General features: G+C 40.7%; 1 protein-coding gene across 1 annotated transcript in view; it reads left to right on the top strand.

Annotated features, from left to right (window-relative positions):
* NOX1 (NADPH oxidase 1) overlaps positions 1-17,570 on the top strand; it is a 35,693-nt gene extending 18,123 nt beyond the window's left edge. Inside the window, 14 exon segments of the mRNA XM_031945072.1 lie at positions 1,793-1,891; positions 2,098-2,182; positions 3,992-4,144; positions 4,248-4,487; positions 9,520-9,603; positions 9,832-9,953; positions 9,956-10,026; positions 10,028-10,086; positions 10,292-10,410; positions 14,789-14,907; positions 15,143-15,149; positions 15,717-15,841; positions 17,439-17,485; positions 17,488-17,570. Coding sequence (XP_031800932.1) covers positions 1,793-1,891; positions 2,098-2,182; positions 3,992-4,144; positions 4,248-4,487; positions 9,520-9,603; positions 9,832-9,953; positions 9,956-10,026; positions 10,028-10,086; positions 10,292-10,410; positions 14,789-14,907; positions 15,143-15,149; positions 15,717-15,841; positions 17,439-17,485; positions 17,488-17,555 — 1,398 coding nt within the window. The 3' untranslated portion in view covers positions 17,556-17,570.
* Positions 17,571-20,493: the final 2,923 nt, after the last annotated feature.

Raw genomic sequence — 20,493 nt, 5'->3', positions numbered from 1 at the left:
AGTTTGATAACTTTTTGAGCATAGTTCCAGATTGCTCTCCAGAATGGTTGGATGTATTCACAATTCCACCAACAATGTCTTAGTGTCCCTGTTTTCCCATATCCCCTCCAACATTTGGCATTATTCTTTCCCTGTCATTCTAGCCAATCTGACAGGTGTGTAGTGCTATCTCAGAGTTGTCTTAATTTGCATTTCTCTGATTAATAATGACTTGGAGCATCTTTTCATATGGCTAGAAATAATTTCAATTTCTTTGTCTGAGAATTGTCTGTTCATATCCTTTGACCATTTATCAATTGGAGAATGGCTTGATTTCTTATAGAGTCAATTCTCTATATATTTTGGAAATGAGGCCTTTATCAGAACCTTTAGCTGTAAAAATATTTCCCCAGTTTATTGCTTCCCTTCTAATCTTGTCTACATTAGTTTTGTTTGTACAAAAACTTCTCAATTTGACATAATCAAAATTTTCTATTTTGTGATCAGTAATGATCTCTAGTTCTTCTCTGGTCATAAATTCCTTCCTCTTCCACAGGTCTGAGAGGTAAACTATCCTGTGTTCCTCTAATTTATTTATAATCTCATTCTTTATGCCTAGGTCATGAACCCATTTTGACCTTATCTTGGTATATGTTGTGAAGTGTGGGTCGATGAATGGCTCCAATTTTTTCCAGGAAGTATGAGGAAAAGTCCTCAGCTTGGAAAGAGGCATGGAAAAGTGCTTTAGAAGGCTTGAGGATGGCATAAAAAAGTTTGGATTACAGGCTCTATGATCCACTCGACTCCAATTTCTTTGGTACTGATACCAATAAATGGAATGTCTTTATTCAGTTCATAGGTAAGGAAATCTAGCTCTTGGGGCGAATGAGAGTTAATTAGGGAGGTGTCAAAGTATTGTCTTGCTGCTGTGAGGGTCCACTTGAAAGAATGGAACCTAAATTTTTCATGGAACCGATCAGCAGGATTTTGTGCTTTTCTAAAATGCCATTGGACTTCACACAAATAGGAGTGAAGATGGTGCGTAGTGGAAGTAATCCAAGGCTGGAGTGATAAGCAGTAAGAAAAGGGACTAGGGATTTCAGTATAGGGTTGAACTGATTCAGCAAAGGGTCAAGGTAGAGAAGGGAGGATGGTGAAATCATTGCAGCAATGATGGTCCAGGAAAGAACTGAGGGCTGGAACAGCTACGGGCCATGGTGAGGATAGGGGTTATAAGCCAGAGAAAAAGCTGGCAAGAGAAAACATTATAATCAAATAAGGGGTTCAGGACCTGCCCCTCCCTCCCTTAGGTTTCCTTGCCTTTGAATTTAGTCGCACCATCTCATTCATTGATATCCATATCAAAAAAATTGGAGTAAAGCAGATTGTAGCTCTAGTATTTTATTCAAGATATGTACCAGATGCTCGGTCACATACCTAGGCTCCTACAGATTATATTTTGGTTTTCTTGCAGACTTTTAAGGATTCCTCTTATAGGCAGCAATCTGGAACTTGCCTCTGACTATTGGGTTACTGTCCTTCAATGACTGCATTGATTCTCACGCCAAATGATACCCAGAAAAATCCCTGGTGTTTACAATGCTTGGCACAGAGTGCTTAATAAAGAGATCTGTTTTTTCATTTCATTCATCCATTCGAACATATCTCCTCATCGAAATGTAAAGTCCAGCTTATTGATAGTGTCTACCCAGGCCAGGATCCAGTAAGTAATTTTTCTTCTTCTTTCTTCCTCATTCTCCTTGTCTTTTCCTTCTTTCTCCTTCTTCTTCCCTTCCTTTGCAGTCTTCACTAGCATAGATCCAGGCCTCTGCTTGCTCTGAACTTTAACAGTTTGTTGGTCCTGTTCCCCATGTGCCTGAATGTACTCTCATTCCTAAGGGGCAACTGCTCGGTGAGCCACGAATCTTTTTGGGGGCCAAACCTCAGCTCAGAGCTGGTTCCTCATCTTTATCGAGAAATGGACTCCCAGCTCTTTGCCAAGCCCTTTGAGCAAGGTCTCATGCTCCTGGGGGGAGTTCGGGGAGAGGGATTTTAGAGGTAGCCTCTATCTTGGGGTGTAGGCGGCTGACATTTTGGTCCCCCATCCACTGTCCCTAGTGCTGCAGGTGCATGTTGAAGAAGCAATTGGATCATAATCTCACCTTCCACAAGCTGGGATCCTATATGATTTGCCTGCACACAGGTAACTCAAGCAGACAGAAAGAAAGTAGGTCATGTAGTCCAGCTTTTTCACTTTAACAGTGGGTAAACTGAGGTCCAGCAAGGGGGTGACTTGGTCACAGTAAATGGGCAGGCCACAGTAAATAGCCTATAATACATAGCCAATACAAATCCACAATCCACATTTTCTATCAATAAAACAGTCCTAAGTTATATTATATGGAAATATATTTAAGAGCCACTGAATTCCCCTCTTGATATTAGAAAATTTTGCACTGAGAAAAGCCGCTAGAATCTCTCTGTGATAACATCCAGTTTCATAATATATACTCAGTAGCTCAGGATACTGGCTAGAACACTGAATTTGTGTTTAGAGCTCGAGTTTCGAGAGTGAGATTGAAAGCCAGGCCTTCTAATTGCACTGACCCACCCTGGAGCTCCAGGAGACCAAGGGTTGGCCAAGAAGAGCCTGCATTTTTTTTATTAAAGCTTTTTATTTTCAAAACATATACATGGATAATTTCTCAACATTGACCCTTACAAAACCTTGTGTTCCAAATTTGCTTCTCCTTTCCCCAGCCCCTTAGATGGCAAGTAATCCGATATATGTTAAATCTAATATCTATATCTATATCTATATTTATACAATAATATTGCTGCACAAGAAAAATCCGGTTAAAAAGAAAAAAAAATGAGAAAGAAGACAAAATGCAAACAAACAACAAAAAGAGTGAAAATTCTGTGTGGTGGTCCACATTCAGTTCCCACAGTCCTCTCTTTGGGTGAAGATGGCTCTCTTCATCCCAAGATCATTGGAACTGTCCTGGATCATCTCATTGTTGGAAAGAGCCACATCCATCAGAATTGATTTTTGCATAATCTTGTTGTTGCCATGTATGATGATCTCTAGGTTCTGCTCCCTTCACTCAGCATCAGTTCACGTGAGTCTCTCTGAAATCCTGCTGCTGGTCATTTCTTATAGAACAATAAGATTCCATCACATTCATATATCATAATTTATTCAGCCATTCTCCAGTTTATGGGCATCCACTCAGTTTCCAGTTTTTTGCCACCATCAAAAGGGCTGCCCAAACATTTTTGCACATGTGGGTCCCTTTCCCTCCTTTAAGATCTCTCTGGGATATGAGCCCAGTAGTAACACTACTGGATCAAAGGGGATGCACAGTTTGATAACTTTTTGAGCATAGTTCCAAATTGCTCTCTAGAATGTTTGGATTCGTTCACAGCTCCACCAACAATGTTTTAGTGTCCCAGTTTTCCCACATGCCCTCCAACATTCCTCATTATCTCTTCCTTCAAGTTAACCAGTCTGAGAGGTGTGTAGTGGTACCTCAGAGTTGTCTTAATTTGCATTTCTCTGATCAGTGGTGATTTAGAGCACCTTTTCATATGACTAGAAATGGTTTCAATGTCTTCATCTGAAAACCGTTCATATCCTTTGACCATTTATCAATTGGAGAATGAGCCTGCATTTCTTTAGGAAACTACATATGTTAGAATGCAGCCACAGTTGCTGTTCTTGGGCAAGACTGATATGGGCAAATCCTTTAACCACCCTGAACCTCAGTCTCTTCATTTGATAAATGGGAAGGCTGGACTTGATACCCTAAAAGGCTTCTTCTAGTTCTAATTCCATTATACCATGACCTCCATCAGCAATTACTTAACAAGCACCTACCGAGTATCTCCTATGTGTCTGGCACTGTGTTGATACTGGACCTTTTTCCCAGTGCCCAGAAAAGAGTGGCTTTGTCTATGATTGTTTCCCAGAGGCTTTCCTGCTCCATCTCTCTCTTCTTTTTCTATTTAGTCATTCACATTGTTGCTCACTTGTTCAATTTTGAATGGTGCAACATGAGCTACAAGGCTGATAAGGACTCCTTGACTTTCACCCTCTCTACTCTGTGCCTCCATGAGAAGGGAAGCCTGTGGTTAAGCCCTTTTCTCTTCCCAAACATGGTAAGTAGCTCCAGTGGCCAAGCATTGAGGCTTCTGGGGTGAGTGGTGAGGGGCATTCACATAGCCATTGAGACAGGCTGTCTCTTGTTCCTTCTGACTGTACACAGTAGAGCATTTGATGTTCACCAGCACGTAGCCATTCCACACTGGAGTGATCATCACCTTAGCCCTGATCTTCAGGGCTCTATCTGAGGTCACAGAGTCTATCTGCTGCTGCTACTTTGAGGTCTAATGGTACACACACTACCTTTTCATCATCTATTTCACTGGCCTTGTACTTCGTGGAATTAAGTCTCTGGATGCCTCCCCTCCCCACCTATCCACTCCTTGCCTTATCTCACCCTCTGGTCCAAACCATTACTCTTTTGGTGTCTCACAGGGATTGTCTGAGGTCAGAAGACAGCATGAAAGAACATTTCTCTCCCCCCCCCCACGAAAGTAGGCACAGGCATATGAGAAGGGGGTGAACCCTCATAGTGTACAAATCTCCAGGCAGCATATGGCATCACACTTGGATAATGCTCAGTTTTGCTGGATAGTTGATGCTTGGCTGCAATCCAAGTTCCTTTGCCTTTTGGAATATCAGATTCCAGGCCCTTTGATCCTTTAAGGTAGAAGCTGCCTGGGTAATCCTGATTGTGACTCTTCCATATTTGAATTATTTCTTTCTGGCTACTTGCAGTATTTTCTCCTTGATTCGATAATTTGGAAATTTAGCGACAGTGTTCCTTGGAGTTTTCATTTGGAGGTCTCTTTCATGAGCAATCAGTAAATTCTTTCAAAATTGCTATTTTACCTCTGGTTTTGGTACATCAGGGCAAGTTTTCCTTGATGATTGCCTGAAAGATCATGTCTAAGCTTTTTTGTCATCATGGTTTTCAGGAAGTCCAGATTAGATTGTCTCTCCTAGATCTGTTTTCCAGGTCAATTGTTTTTCCAATATGTATTTTACATTTTCTTCTATTTTTTTCTTTTTTTTTTTTGTTTCATTTGACTGATTCTTGATGTCTCATTGAATCATTAATTTCCATTTATTTAATTTTTAGTAAAGTATTTTCTTCAGTTACCTTTTTTTTTTAGCTCCTTTCGTATTCGGCCAGTTGAATTTTTAATGAGTTGTTTTGATCAATGGATAATTTTTTTCCATTTCATAAATCCAATACCCTGTTTTTTCAAGGAGTTGTTGTCTTTTCCCATTTTGTCAAATCTATTTTGTAAGGAGTTATTTGCTTTTTCCATTTCATTAAGCCTATTTTTCAAGGAGTTTTCTTCAGATAATTTCTGTGTTTCCTTTTCCAAACCCTCTTACAAAGTTCTCATTTCGTTTCCCCATTTTTCTTCTAACTCTCTTTTAAGATTCTTTTTGAATTTTTCCAAGAGAGCCCTGTAAGATGGGGATCAATTCATATCATATTAGGGCTTCATCTGGAGATGATCTACTTTTAGTGTCCTCAGGGTTTGAAATCTCTTTCTCCATGAAAAACTATCTATGGTCAGACTTCTTTTTTTTTGCTCATTTTTTTTTTAAACATTGAGGTCTTCTTTTAGGGCAAAGCGGGGAGAGTGTCCAAGCTTCCTCTACAGATGACAGTGTCTACGCTGGGTCAGTGCTGATTAACTTCTGGTGCTGGGTGGGTGTGGCCAGATGTCCCACATTATTCTGGGGTTCAGGGGCTCACCATTTGTGTTAGATGTTAGCTGTGAAGCTAATTTGCTGTTCTACTGGTTTGCAACCAGGACAGAGTAGTCAACGCGGCTATAGATTCCTCTGGAAGATCCCCCAGCATGGGGACCCACAGCACCCTGGGTCTCTGTGTTGCGCCTGTGCTCAGCTGCGTCTCTCCAGGCCAGATTGAAATAGACCTTTTCTGAAGTTCTTCCAAAGTATCTTCTGCTGGAAATTTGTTCCGCTCTAAATATTTGTGTGTTCTGTCACTTTAAAACCAGTTCAGAGGCTTGATTTGGTGTTGATTTGAGGGACATCAGGGAGAGCTCAGATAAAAACATGTCTCCTCTCTGCCATCTTGGCTCCACCCCCCCATCCCCCCAGCATCAGAGTTGGAAGGGGTGGCAGTGGATAGAGCCCTTGGCTGGGAGCCAGGAAGGCCTGGCTTTTCATCCCATTTCCATCACTTGCTACTTATTTCATCACAGCATGTGGCTTAACTACTCTGGAACTTAGTTTCCTTTTTTTTTTAAAAATGAGGTTAGTCTTGGTGGCTCTAAAGTCCTTTCTGGCTCTAGATCTCTGACCCTATGAGTTTTGGGTTTAAGAGGCCCTCTGAAACTTGGTTTTCTCATCTATAAGATAAGAATAATAATACCCATGTGGCTTCTTGCATAGGCTTGGCTTGTGGAGGTCAAATAACATAATATACTTTGAGAAATTTAAAATGTTTTCTAAATGTCAACTCCTTTGTAATCCAAGTCTCTCATCTTAGAGAAAAAGAAACTGAGGCTCAAAGAGGTTAAACAATTTGACCCAGATCACAAGGGTGGCTCAGAGCAGAGTCTCCTTACTGGCTATTGGCAATTTCTGCAACACACTGCAGAACAGCTGCCTGCTGGTGAAGTCAGGATGCTTTGGAACTGGACAGAAGCTCCATGTGGAGAGTCTGACCGGGTGACAAGCCTCCAAAGCTCATATCAAGGATCGCTGCTGACTTAAGAAGAAAGTTGCAGTCTGGGAAGCAAAGGGAAGCATTCACTCAAGAGGCTGGCTCCCTGGATTCCAGCCCCAGCCTTGCTTTTTCCTACCTGAACAAGTCACTGCCCTTAATTTTGGTTTCATTTGCCTCACCTTTAAAAAGGAATTGAACCTTCGGGTCCTCAGGTTCCCTGAATTAATAATGCATTCACAGTCTTGGCAGATACTTACTGAGCACTTTGAACAGATATAATACTGGTAGGTCTTGGCTGGGGAGAAGGGTTGTTTCAAGAAGTATGGTACGTGATCCCTGCTCTAAAAGGGAAGACAATCTAGAAGATCCTCACAAGGAAAGGTCCCAAGGATGTAGAAAATATGACTCTTCAACTCATAGTAGCAACAGCTTCTGAGACTACTCTCTGAAGGTAGAGAGGATGACATCTCTTCTGGAGCTGAATCCCATTCAAATTTCTCAGAAGAGTAAACAACTGAAAGGTGGGGTTTTCTTTAGGCATTATATACAAGAATATTCTTTGGAAAGTCCACACCAGTTGCAATTGTTCATGTACCAGGATGGACTATAGCAAGGCAACCTGAGAAAATTGCAGTGGGGGTAATAATAACTAAGGCTATTAGGAACCTGTCGGGATCCAGAAGCCTTTGAAAGGTACTTTGTTCTCAAGGGCAAGGAGTAGGAGTAAGTGGGATGGGAAATGAGCTTCCAAATTTCATCCTGTTGATTCCAATAGTACAACAGTTATATAGAACTAGAGCAGTAATCTATGAGATCAGATAGTGCGACAAAGCTAGTGGTGTCTCAGGTCCTGGGATTTATTTTTATTTGCTCATAAAGATTAAAGATCAAAGGATGAAAGGCAGAAGGTAGTCCCCCAAAACGGCCTGTAAACGAATGACCGCTTTGAATCAAAAACACAGAAAATAAAAGATCAAAAGAAGTGTCTCGAGAGAGCAATATCTCAGCTCTTACCTAAAAAGGCAAAATGAATTAATTAATTAAATTAAAGGAATTTTTTGGTGCGTGTTACTAAGAAACCAAAGGCAAAATGGATCTTTTTTGCAATTAATCTTAATGCCTTTCCTCTGGGACTACCCCAGTTTATCTCATCTATAGCTCCTTTGAATCAAAGACAGGGTCTGTCTTTTGCCTTTTTTTTTTGTATCCCTGGCACTTAACACAATGTCTGACACACAGTGGGCGCTAAAAAGGACTACTTCACTGATTGGCATGTTTCTCTATTGTGTTTTCCATCATCTACCTGACTCAAGAGTTGGGGGATATATTCTATTTGAGTAGTAAAAATGTGTGAACCCCCCTCTTCCCTGACTTCATGTAAGAATAGAAAGTGCAGTCCTTCTGAAGTGTCGAAACAAACCATCTGATGCGATCCTCAGAGTCAATCCCTGATGATAATTGGCGTGTCCAGCCTTGGCTCTAGAGGAGAGAAGAAGAAATGACTTTCTCTCCTTTTTTTGGGAGAAACGACGAGGGAGGGTGCAATGGGTGCCGAATGTGACTTACCCAGTTAGTTACTGTGTCGGTGTTATATAACTGTTTTTTAAAAGGGCCCTTAACCTTTCTGAGCCTCAGTTTCCTCCTCTGCATTGATTAACTCACATCCCTTTCAGCTAAAGATCTCTGATCCTATGACTCACTGGGGTAGTATGAGAATAAAGTGTAGGATATCTAGAAGTGACTGATAGAAAAATAAACGACATCCACAAAACTGTGTTGAAATAGTCAGCGCCTGAGGGTCTTGCAGGCTAAGGAGGGAGCTAGTGAAACAGCAAGTGGGATGCTGGCGGCGAATGCTTAGCAATGCCCGTGTTCCGTCCATGATATGAAATCCACATGGCCCATCTGAGCTGTGCTTTGTAGTGGCACTTCTAGAGACTTCTTCAAGAGAAAAGGTCAATGAGACTGCATGGGGAGGGCAAGAAAATGTCAGGTATTTGATATAGCTGTTTGGGGGGGATAATCCCTCAGTTTCCCAAGAAGGGAAGGATTGATGGTGACTGTATCGAACACTGAGCTTGGAGTGGCCAACTACTAGTCAGAGGAGTACCTGGGTTCAAATGCTTGCTCTGTCACTGAATATGATCTTTCATAAATGATGCTATCACAAAGGGGGACATCACATAGCAGGTGATGAGGAATTATGGGCCTGCTTATGTGTTCCACTGGGATCCTTGAAATGGCAAGAAAACTAGTGGAAGGTGCCCAACATGTTGTTCTTGCCTCCCCCCCCCCCCTTGCAGTATATTTCTGGAAAGACAGAGACAAGAGGCACACAGGAAGGGCAGGTGTGCTTGGGTGAGAGAGAACATTTAGGTCAATGAGATCCCTGATGTACTGGAGGAGATGTCATTGTTATTATGTGCATGCTTCCTGATGTTTTCAAGGTCATGTTATCCTGCTTCCCATCTCACTCCCAATGATTTTTTTGTTGTTTTTTTGGTATTAGCTAACTATTCAGATTAGCAGTCTGAAATACATTAGTTCTGTTTTGCTACTTAGCCAGACTTTTAAACCTGCAGGAAATTATCTGCTTTGAATGACAGCTGAATGAGTAAAATGGCTGGTATTTCTTTCCTTCTCTTTCTTTCAATGGAAGAACTAAGGAAGGCTCTGCTCAGATGTTGGAGTGCATAGTGGGAGCATCAGACTCCTGGGTAATTAATGTCATATCTGCCTTCTACCCCTGTCTCCCTAGAGTCCTGGAAGTGGGCTCTAGCCCCAGTCATCCTCTATGTCTTTGAATAGCACCTCTGATCATGGCAGAAGGTGCTGATCTCCAAGAATAAGGGATGGGGGCTGGGCTCCTTTGATACTGAGTGTACTGTCCTGCCTCTCCACCTACCTAAAGAAACCATCTTGCGTTTTGGCGCTGAGAGGTGGCAGCCTTGAAGGGAGCTAGAATGAAATCCTGGGCATTAAGTATATACCTCAGTACTTCTAATCCTACACAGAATCAGGGAGGGAATAGTGGGGCGAATATATTCAGGGTGTGCTCATGTACTTTCATAGGTGGTCCAGCACCCTTATAAAGTACTGGAGCTTCAGATGAACGAGTGAGGTTTCAATATGGAAGTGGGACAGTATAGCCTTGTCAGTTGCCCCTCAGTGTCTCCCTTGGAGTGGAGTGTCTCCCTTTCACCTTGACCTCAACACCCAGAGAACATTTTTTCTCTATCCACATTCAGGCGGTTGGGGACTGGACAGAGACTCATAAGAGCATTTGAACAACAGAAATCCCCTGTGCCCACATGTGATCTAGAAAGCAGCCGAGATCCAAGACATGGGCAAAGATAATGGTAGCCTGGCAAGCAAGTTTGGAAAACTCCTCGGTGGAATCTGAAATTCCAGGCCATCTGCTCTAATCCAAGTAAACACACAGAAAACAAGTAAGGGAGCCCTCAGACCTTTATGAAGAAGATGAGAACTTCCTCTGACTCATTTTCTTTTGACTCTTTCCAAGCTGAAAGTAGATGGTCCATTTGATACAGCTAATGAGGATGTTTTTCAGTATGAAGTGTCTATGTTAGTGGGAGCAGGAATTGGGGTCACCCTCTTTGCTTCCATCCTGAAATCCATTTGGTACAAATTTTGACATGCAGACCCCACTTTTTTTTCTATTCAGCAAAATTTTATTATTTTTAAATTTTTTACTATATCTTTTTATTTACAAAACATATGCATGGATAATTTTTTCAACATTGACCCTTACAAAACCTTCTGCTCCAAATTTTCCCCTCCTTCCCCCCATCCCCTCCCCTAGATGGCAGGTACAGACCCCACTTTTTTTTTTTTAATTCATGTTTTTGATGTTTATTTTATTTTATTTTTTTAATAGCCTTTTATTTACAGGTTATATGCATGGGTAACTTTACAGCATTAACAATTGCCAAACCTCTTGTTCCAATTTTTCACCTCTTACCCCCCCCCCCCTCCCCCAGATGGCAGGATGACCAGTAGATGTTAAATATATCAAAATATAAATTAGATACACAATAAGTCTACATGACCAAACCGTTATTTTGCTGTACAAAAAGAATCAGACTCTGAAATATTGTACAATTAGCTTGTGAAGGAAATCAAAAATGCAGGTGGGCATAAATATAGGGATTGGGAATTCAATGTAATGGTTTTTAGTCATCTCCCAGAGTTCTTTCTCTGAGTGGAGCTGGTTCAGTTCATTACTGCTCCATTAGAAATGATTTGGTTGATCTCGTTGCTGAGGATGGCCAGGTCCATCAGAACTGGTCATCATATAGTATTGTTGTTGAAGTATATAATGTTCTCCTCAGACCCCACTTTCAAAACCAAAAGGGTAATTGTACTTTTTGGTCAGCTCCCTTGATCTCTGAGCTACTTCCCTCCTGGATCCTCTCTGGGAATCAGTCCCTGGGCCTGACTTCTGGGCAAACACTTAGTTCAGGGTTGATGGGCATTATGAAACACTATGTGTAAGGCACTGTGTCAGTAGCTAGGAAAAGTGAATGCTTCCTTGGAGGTAATTTGAAGTGAGGATAGTAAGGAACTTTTATTTTTTTTTATTAAACCTTTTTTATTTTCAAAACATACATACATGGATAATTTTTCAACATTGATCCTTGCAAAACCTTGTGTTCCAAATTTTTCTCTCCTTTCCCCCATCCCCTCCCCTAGACAGCAAGTCATCCAATATATGTTGAACATGTTAAAAATATGTTAAATCTAATATATGTATACATATTTATTCAATTATCATGCTGCATGAGAAAAAGCAGATCAAAAAGGAAAAACTATGAGAAAGAAAACAAAATTCACGCAAACCACAACAAAAAGACTGAAAATGCTATGTTGTGGTCCACACTCAGTTCCCACTGTCCTGTCTCTGGGTACAGATGGTTCTCTCTATCACAAGACCATTGGAAATGGCCTGAATCATCTCATTGTTGAAAAGAGCCACATCCATCAGAATCGATCTTCATATAATCTTGCTGTTGACATGTACAATGATCTCCTGGTTCAGCTTGCTTCACTCAGTTCATGTAAGTCTCTCCAGGTCTCTCTAAAATCATCCTGCTAATCATTTCTTATAGAACAATAATATTCTATATTTCATATAATAATTATGGTATATTTCATATACCATAACTTATTCAGCCGTTCTCCAACTGATGGGCATCTACTCAGTTTTCAGTTCCTTGCCACCACAGAAAGGACTGCCACAAATATTTTTGCAAATATGGGTTCCTTTCCCTCTTTTATGATCTCTTTGGGATATAAACCCAGTAGAAACACTGCTGGATCAAAGGGGATGCACAGTTTGATAGGCCTTTGGGGCATAGTTCCAAATTGCTCTCCAGAATGGTTGGATCAGTTCACAGCTCTACCACTAATATGTCAGTGTCCCAGTTTTCCCACATCCCTTCCAACATTCATCATTATCTCTTCCTTCATAGCCAATCTGAGAGGTGTGTAGTAGTACCTCAGAGTTGTCTTAATTTGCATTTCTCTGATCAATGGGGATTTGGAGCACCTTTTCATATGACTAGAAATGGTTTCAATTTTTTCATGTGAAAATTATTTGTTCATATCCTTTCATCATTTACCAATGGCTTGAATTCTTATAAATTTGAGTCCATTCTCTCTACATTTTAGAAATGAGGCCTTTATCAGAACCTTAAAATGTAAAAATGCTTTCCCAATTGTTTCTCTTCTAATCTTGTCTGCGTTGGTTTTATTTGTACAAAAACTTTTTAACTTAATATATCAAAATTATCTATTTTGTGAACAATAATGATCTCTAGTTCTTCTTTGGCCACAAATTCCTTCCTTCTCCACAAATCTGAAAGGTAAACTATCCTTTATTCTTCTAATTTCCTTATAATATCATTCTATATGTCTATTAATTTGATTTGATTAGAAATTCCATTCAAAATGACTGTTGACACCATAAAATATTTGGGAATCTATCTACCAAAGGAAAGGCAGGAATTATATGAGCAAAATTACAAAAAAACTTTCCACACAAATAAAGTCAGACTTAAACAATTGGAAAAATATCAAGTGCTCCTGGATAGGCTGAGAGAATATATAAAGATGACGATACTCCCTAAACTAATCTATTTAGTGCTATACCAATCAGACTTCCAAGAAAATATTTTAATGATCTAGAAAAAATAACAACAAAATTCATATGGAATAATAAAAGGTCAAGAATATCAAGGGAATTAATAAAAAAAAAATCAAATGAAGGTGGCCTAGCTGTACCTGATCTAAAACTATATTATAAAGCAGCAGTCACCAAAACCATTTGGTATTGGCTAAGAAATAGATTAGTTGATCAGTGGAACAGGTTAGGTTCACAAGATAGAATAGTTAACTATAGCAATCTAGTGTTTGACAAACCCAAAGATCCTCACTTTTGGGATAAGAATTATTTGACAAAAAGTGCTGGGATAACTGGAAATTAGTATGGCAGAAATTAGGCATGGACCACACTTAATACCATATGTCAAGGTAAGATCAAAATGAGTCCATGATTTAGGCATAAAGAACGAGATTATAAATAAATTAGAGAAACATAGGATAGTTTATCTCTCAGACCTGTGGAGGAGGAAGAAATTTGTGACCAAAGATGAACTAGAGATCATTATTGATCACAAAATAGAAAATTTTGATTACATCAAATTAAAAAGCTTTTGTACAAACAAAACTAATGCAAACAAGATTAGAAGGGAAACAACAAACTGGGAAAACATCTTCACAGTTAAAGGTTCTGATAAAGGCCTCATTTCCAAAATATATAGAGAATTGACTCTAATTTATAAGAAACCAAGCCATTCTCCAATTGATAAATGGTCAAAGGATATGAACAGACAATTTTCAGATGATGAAATTGAAACTATTACCACTTATATGAGAGTGTTCCAAATCACTATTAATCAGAGAAATGCAAATTAAGACAACTCTGAGATACCACTATACACCTGTCAGATTGGCTAAGATGACAGGAAAAAATAATGACGAATGTTGGAGGAGATGCTGGGAAAACTAGGACACTGATGCATTGTTGGTGGAGTTGTGAACGAATCCAACCATTCTACAGAGCAATCTGGAATTATGCTCAAGAAGTTATCAAACTGCATATCCTTTGACCCAGCAGGGCTACTACTGGGCTTATACCCCAAGGAGATACTAAAGAAGGGAAAGGGACCTGTATGTGCCAAAATGTTTGGGGCCGCCCTGTTTGTAGTGGCTAGAAACTGGAAAATGAATGGATGCCCTTCAATTGGAGAATGGTTGGGTAAATTGTGGTATATGAATGTTATGGAATATTATTGTTCTGTAAGAAATGACCAGCAGGATGAATACAGAGAGGCTTGGAGAGACACGAACTGATGCTGAGGGAAATGAGCAGAACCAGGAGATCATTAAATACTTCAACAACGATACTGTATGAAGATGTATTCTGATGGAAGTGGATTTCTTTGACAAAGAGACCTAATTCAGTTTCAGTTGATCAATGATGGACAGAAGCATCTACACTCAAAGAAAGAACACTGGGAAATGAATGTAAACTGCTTGCATTTTTGTTTTTCTTCCCGGGTTATTTCTACCTTCTGAATCCAATTCTTCCTGTGCAACAAGAGAACTGTTTGGTTCTGTACACATATATTGTATCAAGGATATACTGCGACATATTCAACATGTATAGGACTGCTTGGGATCTAGGGGAGGGAATGGAGGGAGAAAGGGAAAAAATCAAACAGAAGTGAGTGCAAGGGATAATGTTATAAAAAATTATCCTGGCATGGGTTCTGTCAATAAAAAGTTATTATAATAAAAAAAGAAAGAGTTAGTGACTTAGAAAGTCACTTAGCAATGAGAACTGGGATTTGTCCTTTTGGTCCTTAGAAGCCCTCTTAATGACATATCTAACATGTTCCTCAAAGTACAAATAGGGTAAAGTTGTACTCTCTCTTGGGTTCCAGATTTATTTCTACTTCATCTCGTTCAATGACCTGCTGGCTTCCCTAGAATAGAAGGTGGAAGAGTATGAAAAAGTGAGTTTCTTATCCTCTATGGGCTCTTCTTCACTGTGTAGGACATTGTGAGTTCCCAACATTGTTTTTAATTGAACTGTTATTGATAGCTTTTGTTTTTACATCACAGTCATTTTAGGTATCCTCCTTGCCCACCTCCCCCTGAATCTTCTCTCTTAACAAATGAAAAAAAAAAAAGAAGCAAATCCAACTAATTATTGCATGCAACATCACCATTTCACCCCTGTAGTCTCCCCCCTTTCTAACACAAGGAGTTAGTTGCACAGCCTTGTCTTTGCTCAGGGCCCAGGTTGGTCATATCAGTGACCCAGCATTCAGTTCTCTTCAGTATTTGCTGTGTTGTAGTAATGTGTATATTGCCAACACCTATTTTTTGAGTTCTTTTTATTTATTTTTTACTTTTTGAGATTAATTTTTAGTTTCAAAGGAAGAACTGTCTTCTTTACCGTTCCCTAACTCTCCCACCCCTTCCCATTGAGAAATCAAGCAAACAAAATCACTCCGTGAAATCAAGCAAAAGTAAATTGCCCCTTTAACTGCAACACCTATTTTGAATGGTAAATATATTCCCTCTCATCTTAGCAGCATACTGATTGGAAATATAGTCTTTGAGAACTGTTTCATCCACAGGGCATGCAGGCAGGGGACTGAATTCAGTGATATCACTCTAAATGCCTCCTGACTCCCGATTCTTTGTGGTGCACTGGGCTGAGTATGAGCTGCTGCCCCTGTGGATCCTCTCAAGTTAGTGAAGAGTTGGGGAAGAGCAGGAAACCCCCAGCGTTAGTGACCCGACCTCCAGGACTGCAAGCCTGCAGTCCGGGGCTCCTTCTAATATATTCCTTTCTGACCCTAGGCTGGTCATGCAGCACTGCATGTTGACAAATTTACTGATGTTACGACTGGTTTGAAGCAGAAAACTTCCTTTGGGAGATCTGCGTGGGACAGTGAAGTTTTGGCTGTGGCTGCTGTCCATCCCAGGTAAGACCCGTGGTATCATGGGATCAGAGAGTTGGAGTAGAATGGGATGTCAGAGGCTACCTAATCTAACCCTTTGATTTTGAAGATGGGCAAAGTGAGACCCAGAGAAGAGAGGGGAAGTGAATGGGCCCACTGGTAGTAAGTGGCAAGGCAGGATTTAAAGCTGGATGCTTTGACTTAAATTATAGCATTAGGAGTGAAAGGGAATGAGCCAATCAGTTGGAGCTGTCCTGTGGAAATCTCTCTGGGGCACTCTGAAACTCTTGACCACTGACTGAGAAAATGTCATCTAGAATGCCATTAAGGAAGAACTAATGCTTTGGCAGCAGTGAGAACTCTGTGGCAAGAAAGCACAGTCAAGTACTTGACCTAAGCTAGCAAATGAAGTGGACAACAGAGACGCTTTTACCTTAATTACTTCTGTTTTTAATGTGAAAATGCTGGGAATGGAATCTGGACAGTTGCCTGAATCGTTCCTTCCCAGCGCTAGGGTAGAACTACCATTCCTTTAAGGAATGGAAGCAGGAGGCAGGATATTGTGTTGGAGAGCTGCAGTCACTCGAATTGCTTTCAGTCAGTGGACCAGGAGGTAGCATTATCTCTTGGGAACTGTGTCCTCCAGCCTCGGGACAGAGGGGACCTGCTTGACTGTATTGGGAAAGCACCCAGATGTTTCTGGAAGTCCCCGTGCCTGGACAGTGCAGAGCGCGCATGTTGGGTGTTCAGAAGCAAGGCTGCAGTGAAGTTGCGAGAGTTGTTGCCATATTTTGTGTGACCTCCACATTCAGTTATGCAATGCCATATGGAGTCTTTACCCTGTTGAAAAAGCTTTACACTAAATCAATTTGGACCCATGTCTAAAGGGCTATGAAAGGGCCAATCTCTGACCTAGGAATACCACTAGTAGGTCAGTATCCCAAGAGATTTTTTTTTTTTTTTTTTTTTTTTTAAGGAAAAGGACCCATATGTACAAAAAATATTTATAGCAGCTCTTTTCTGAGGGCAAAGGATTGGAAATTGAGAGGATGGTCATCATTGGGGAATGGCTGAACGGGATTGTGGTTATGTTGTGATGGGATTGTGATGGACACTATTGTGCTATAAGAAATAATGAGCAGGATTCCCTCATCTTGGAAAAACCTGGAATAGCCTCCATGAGCTGATGCAAAGTGACATGTACTGTGTGCAAAGTTCAGCAATACTGTAAAATGATTAGCTGTTCTCAGCAATACAGACAACTCCGAAGGACCGATAATGAAAAATGCCATCCATCCCCAGAGATAAAAACTGATTATGTCTGATTATAGATAGATTGAGGGATCCTCTTTTTTATTTGTGAAGGCTTTTGGTCTGTTTTCTTTCACATGAATATTACAGAAATGTTTTGCGTGATTGCATATGTATAACCTATATTGAATTGCCTGCGATCTCAATGGGGAGAGTGAGGAGAGGGAGAGAATCCGGAACTGAGAGTTTTAAAAACTAATGTTAAGAAAAGAAAGTGCCAAGAAATGGAGCTAGTTGAAGGCTGAAACAACAGTGCCATGCCCACATGATCTCCTATATCTCAGCTCTTACTCCTTTTGTGTTTATGTCTATCAGTGGTAGGGGTTTTCCTGTAAGGCCCCCAGACCCTGGCAAAAAGTGTTGTAACCACTGCTCCAGCTTGGATCCCAGGAAGATCCAGTTCTGTCTCAATGAGGAAAACTTCTAATAGAGGAGGCAAGACAAGAGCAGCTGGTCATGAGCTCCTGGTTTCTTTCAGCTCTCCTTCTGTGCCCCCAGATAGAGAGATCATACCTGGGCAAATGTTAGCTCTCTTTGACCAGGGTTCTAATATCTAGTCTTTACCTTCAACTCACATCTCTTCAAGGTTGAGACAGAAGGATGCCTTCCAAAACGTGCGCTAGTTGGGCCTTCCTTTTTATCTCTGTCTCTTCTCACTATACTGTGGATGGCCTCTAGGGTTTTCTTTCCACCTCCATCCCCCTTGGCTGGATGACCTCCTAGTTACTCTTTAAGGCCTGGCTTGGTAAGAACTCCCCATTAAACCTGCCCAGGTTGATGATGACAATTTCCCTGCTGACCCTCAACCTGGGATTTGGTTTTGTACACGTCCTACGCTCTTTCTTTTATTTTTTAAAATTGAAGCTTTTTATTTTCAAAACATATATATGAATAAATTTTCAACACTGACCTGTGCAAAACCTTGTTTCAAATTTTTACCCTTTCCCCCTACCCCCTCTTCTAGATGGCAAATAATTCAATATGGGTTAAACGTGCAATTCTTCTATACGTATTTCCACATTTCTTATGCTACACGAGAAAAATCAGATCAAAAAAGAAAAAATGAGAAAGAAAACAAAATGCAATCAAACAACAGCAAAAAATTGAAAATGCTACGTTGTGGTCCACACTTGGTTCCCACAGTCGTCTCTCTGGGTGTAGATGGCTCTCTTCATCACAGGACTACTGGAACTGGCTTCAGTCATTTCATTCTTGGTAAGTCATGTCCATCAGAATTGATCATCATAATCTGTTGCATTCAGTTCAGTGTCTCCAGCCCTCCTTAAAATCATCCTGCTGATTGTTTCTTACAGAACAATAATATGCCATAACATTCAGATAGCATAACTTATTTGGCCATTCCCTAACTGGGCAGCCACTCAGTTTCCAGTTTCTAGCCACTATCAAAAGGGCTGCCACAAACATTTTGGCACATACAGGTCCCTTTCCCTCCTTTAAGATCTCTTTGGGATACAGACGCAGTAGAGATACTGCTGGATCAAAGGGGATGCAAAATTTGATAACTCTTTGGGCATAGTTCCAAATTGCTCTCCAGAATGGTTGGATGCCATCACAGTTCCACCAACAATGCATCAGTTACCTAGTTTTCCCACATCCCCTCCAACATTCCGCATTACCTTTTCCTTCATAGCCAATCTGACAGGTGTGAGGTGGTACCTCAGAGTTGTCTTAATTTGCATTTCTCTGATCAATAGTGATTGAGAGCACATTTTCATGCAACTAGAAATGGTTTAAATTTCTTCATCTGAACATTTACCATTTACCAATTAGAGAATGGCTTGAATTCTTATACATTTGAATCAGTTCTCTACTTTAGAAATGAGATCTTTATCAGAACCCTGGAATATAAAAAAGGTTTCCCAGTTTATTGCTTCCCTTCTAATTATGTCTGTGTTGGTGAAATACTTTTAACTTAACACTCTTGAATACTCTGTGACAGTCCTTTGCTTGTCCGGGAACACCATGTGACATCTCAAATTGGATAGTATCTTAACCTCACGCAGCATGTCCAAAATGAAACTCATCTTTCCCCCCAAATCCTCCCCTCTTTCCAACTTCTCTATTCCTGGTTTTGGTTGTTTGTGCGATTTTGTTTTTTGGCAAGGTTACTGGGGTTAAGTTTACTTAGGATCACACAGCTAGTCTATGTCTAGTGGCCGAGAATGGATTTGAATTCAGGTTCTCCTGACTCCAGATGCTTCCTATTACTGCTGAACATCCCAGCATCCTCCCAGTCATCCATGTTTGCAACCCAAGTGCCATCCTCAATTCCTCCACACATATCCAATCTCGTTATTCCTACCTTCACAACCTCTTACACACGTTCCCTTCTCTGTGCGTAACCGCCCATCGTGGTCAAGCCCTCAAAAACCTCTCACTTAAGACAACAGCAAGAGCTAGGTCTCCTTGCTTCAAACCTATCCCTATTCCAACCAATCTTCCATTCAGCTCCCAAAGTGTTTTTTCCCAAAGCACAGGTCTGACCATGGCATCCTCCATTCCCCCCTCTCCCACTGATAAACTCCAGTGGTTCCTGTATTTGTTGAACTTGACCCTTTCCTCAAAACACCTGGCTTCTACCTCTCTTGGATACTTAAAGTCAACTTTATATTATTGCTCCATCACAGATGGAGGACTGGAAGGGACCTTAGAGGTCATCAAATCCAACTCCCTCTTTTTTCAGCTGACCAGCCAGTCAGTTGGGAAGTGGCACATACTCAGTACACTGGGTCACACAGAAAGCAAAGTCTCCGTCCTGGCTTCAGACTAGTCAGTCTGGTTGTAAACAGTCACATCAACTCTTTGAGCAGAGAGGTGGTACACGGCAGGGACAGAGTGTCATACATACACAGCGACAGCTGGTTTTGATGAACTAGTTTGCTCAAACAGCAGGTACCTCCAATGGGGTTTCCATTGACTATGCGTACTAGAACAGATCTCTCTTCCCTTCTCTATAACTTCAAATGGGTAGAAAGGGTAAACAATCAGCTGCCTGTTCAAACTTCCCCCAAGGCCTGTATGACTGGGGATTGGTAGACTGGTTCTCAGTCTGGTATCACTATACTAATGACCATCACTAGCGATAGGATAGCTTATGATCTTTTAAGTATTAGTTACAGTTCCACAGCAGACATTTTTAAAAATGGGATTTCCACTATATTTAACACTAAAAACAATTTTACAGAACAAAGGAGCAAGTAGGAAATAATAGTTCATTTCATTTTCCCCGGTCCCTTTCCCCATCGATAATGTCCTAGAAGGGAGAAGGGCCATTTTATGAGAATTTTTCAAGTTCTTTGCACATCACAGTCAAAAACCTCTCCTTCAGCTTTTTAGCAGCCAAT

The sequence above is a fragment of the Sarcophilus harrisii genome, chromosome X, assembly GCF_902635505.1.
Source record: "Sarcophilus harrisii chromosome X, mSarHar1.11, whole genome shotgun sequence".
NCBI lineage: Eukaryota > Metazoa > Chordata > Mammalia > Dasyuromorphia > Dasyuridae > Sarcophilus > Sarcophilus harrisii.
This window is presented reverse-complemented; position numbering and strand designations above follow the sequence as displayed.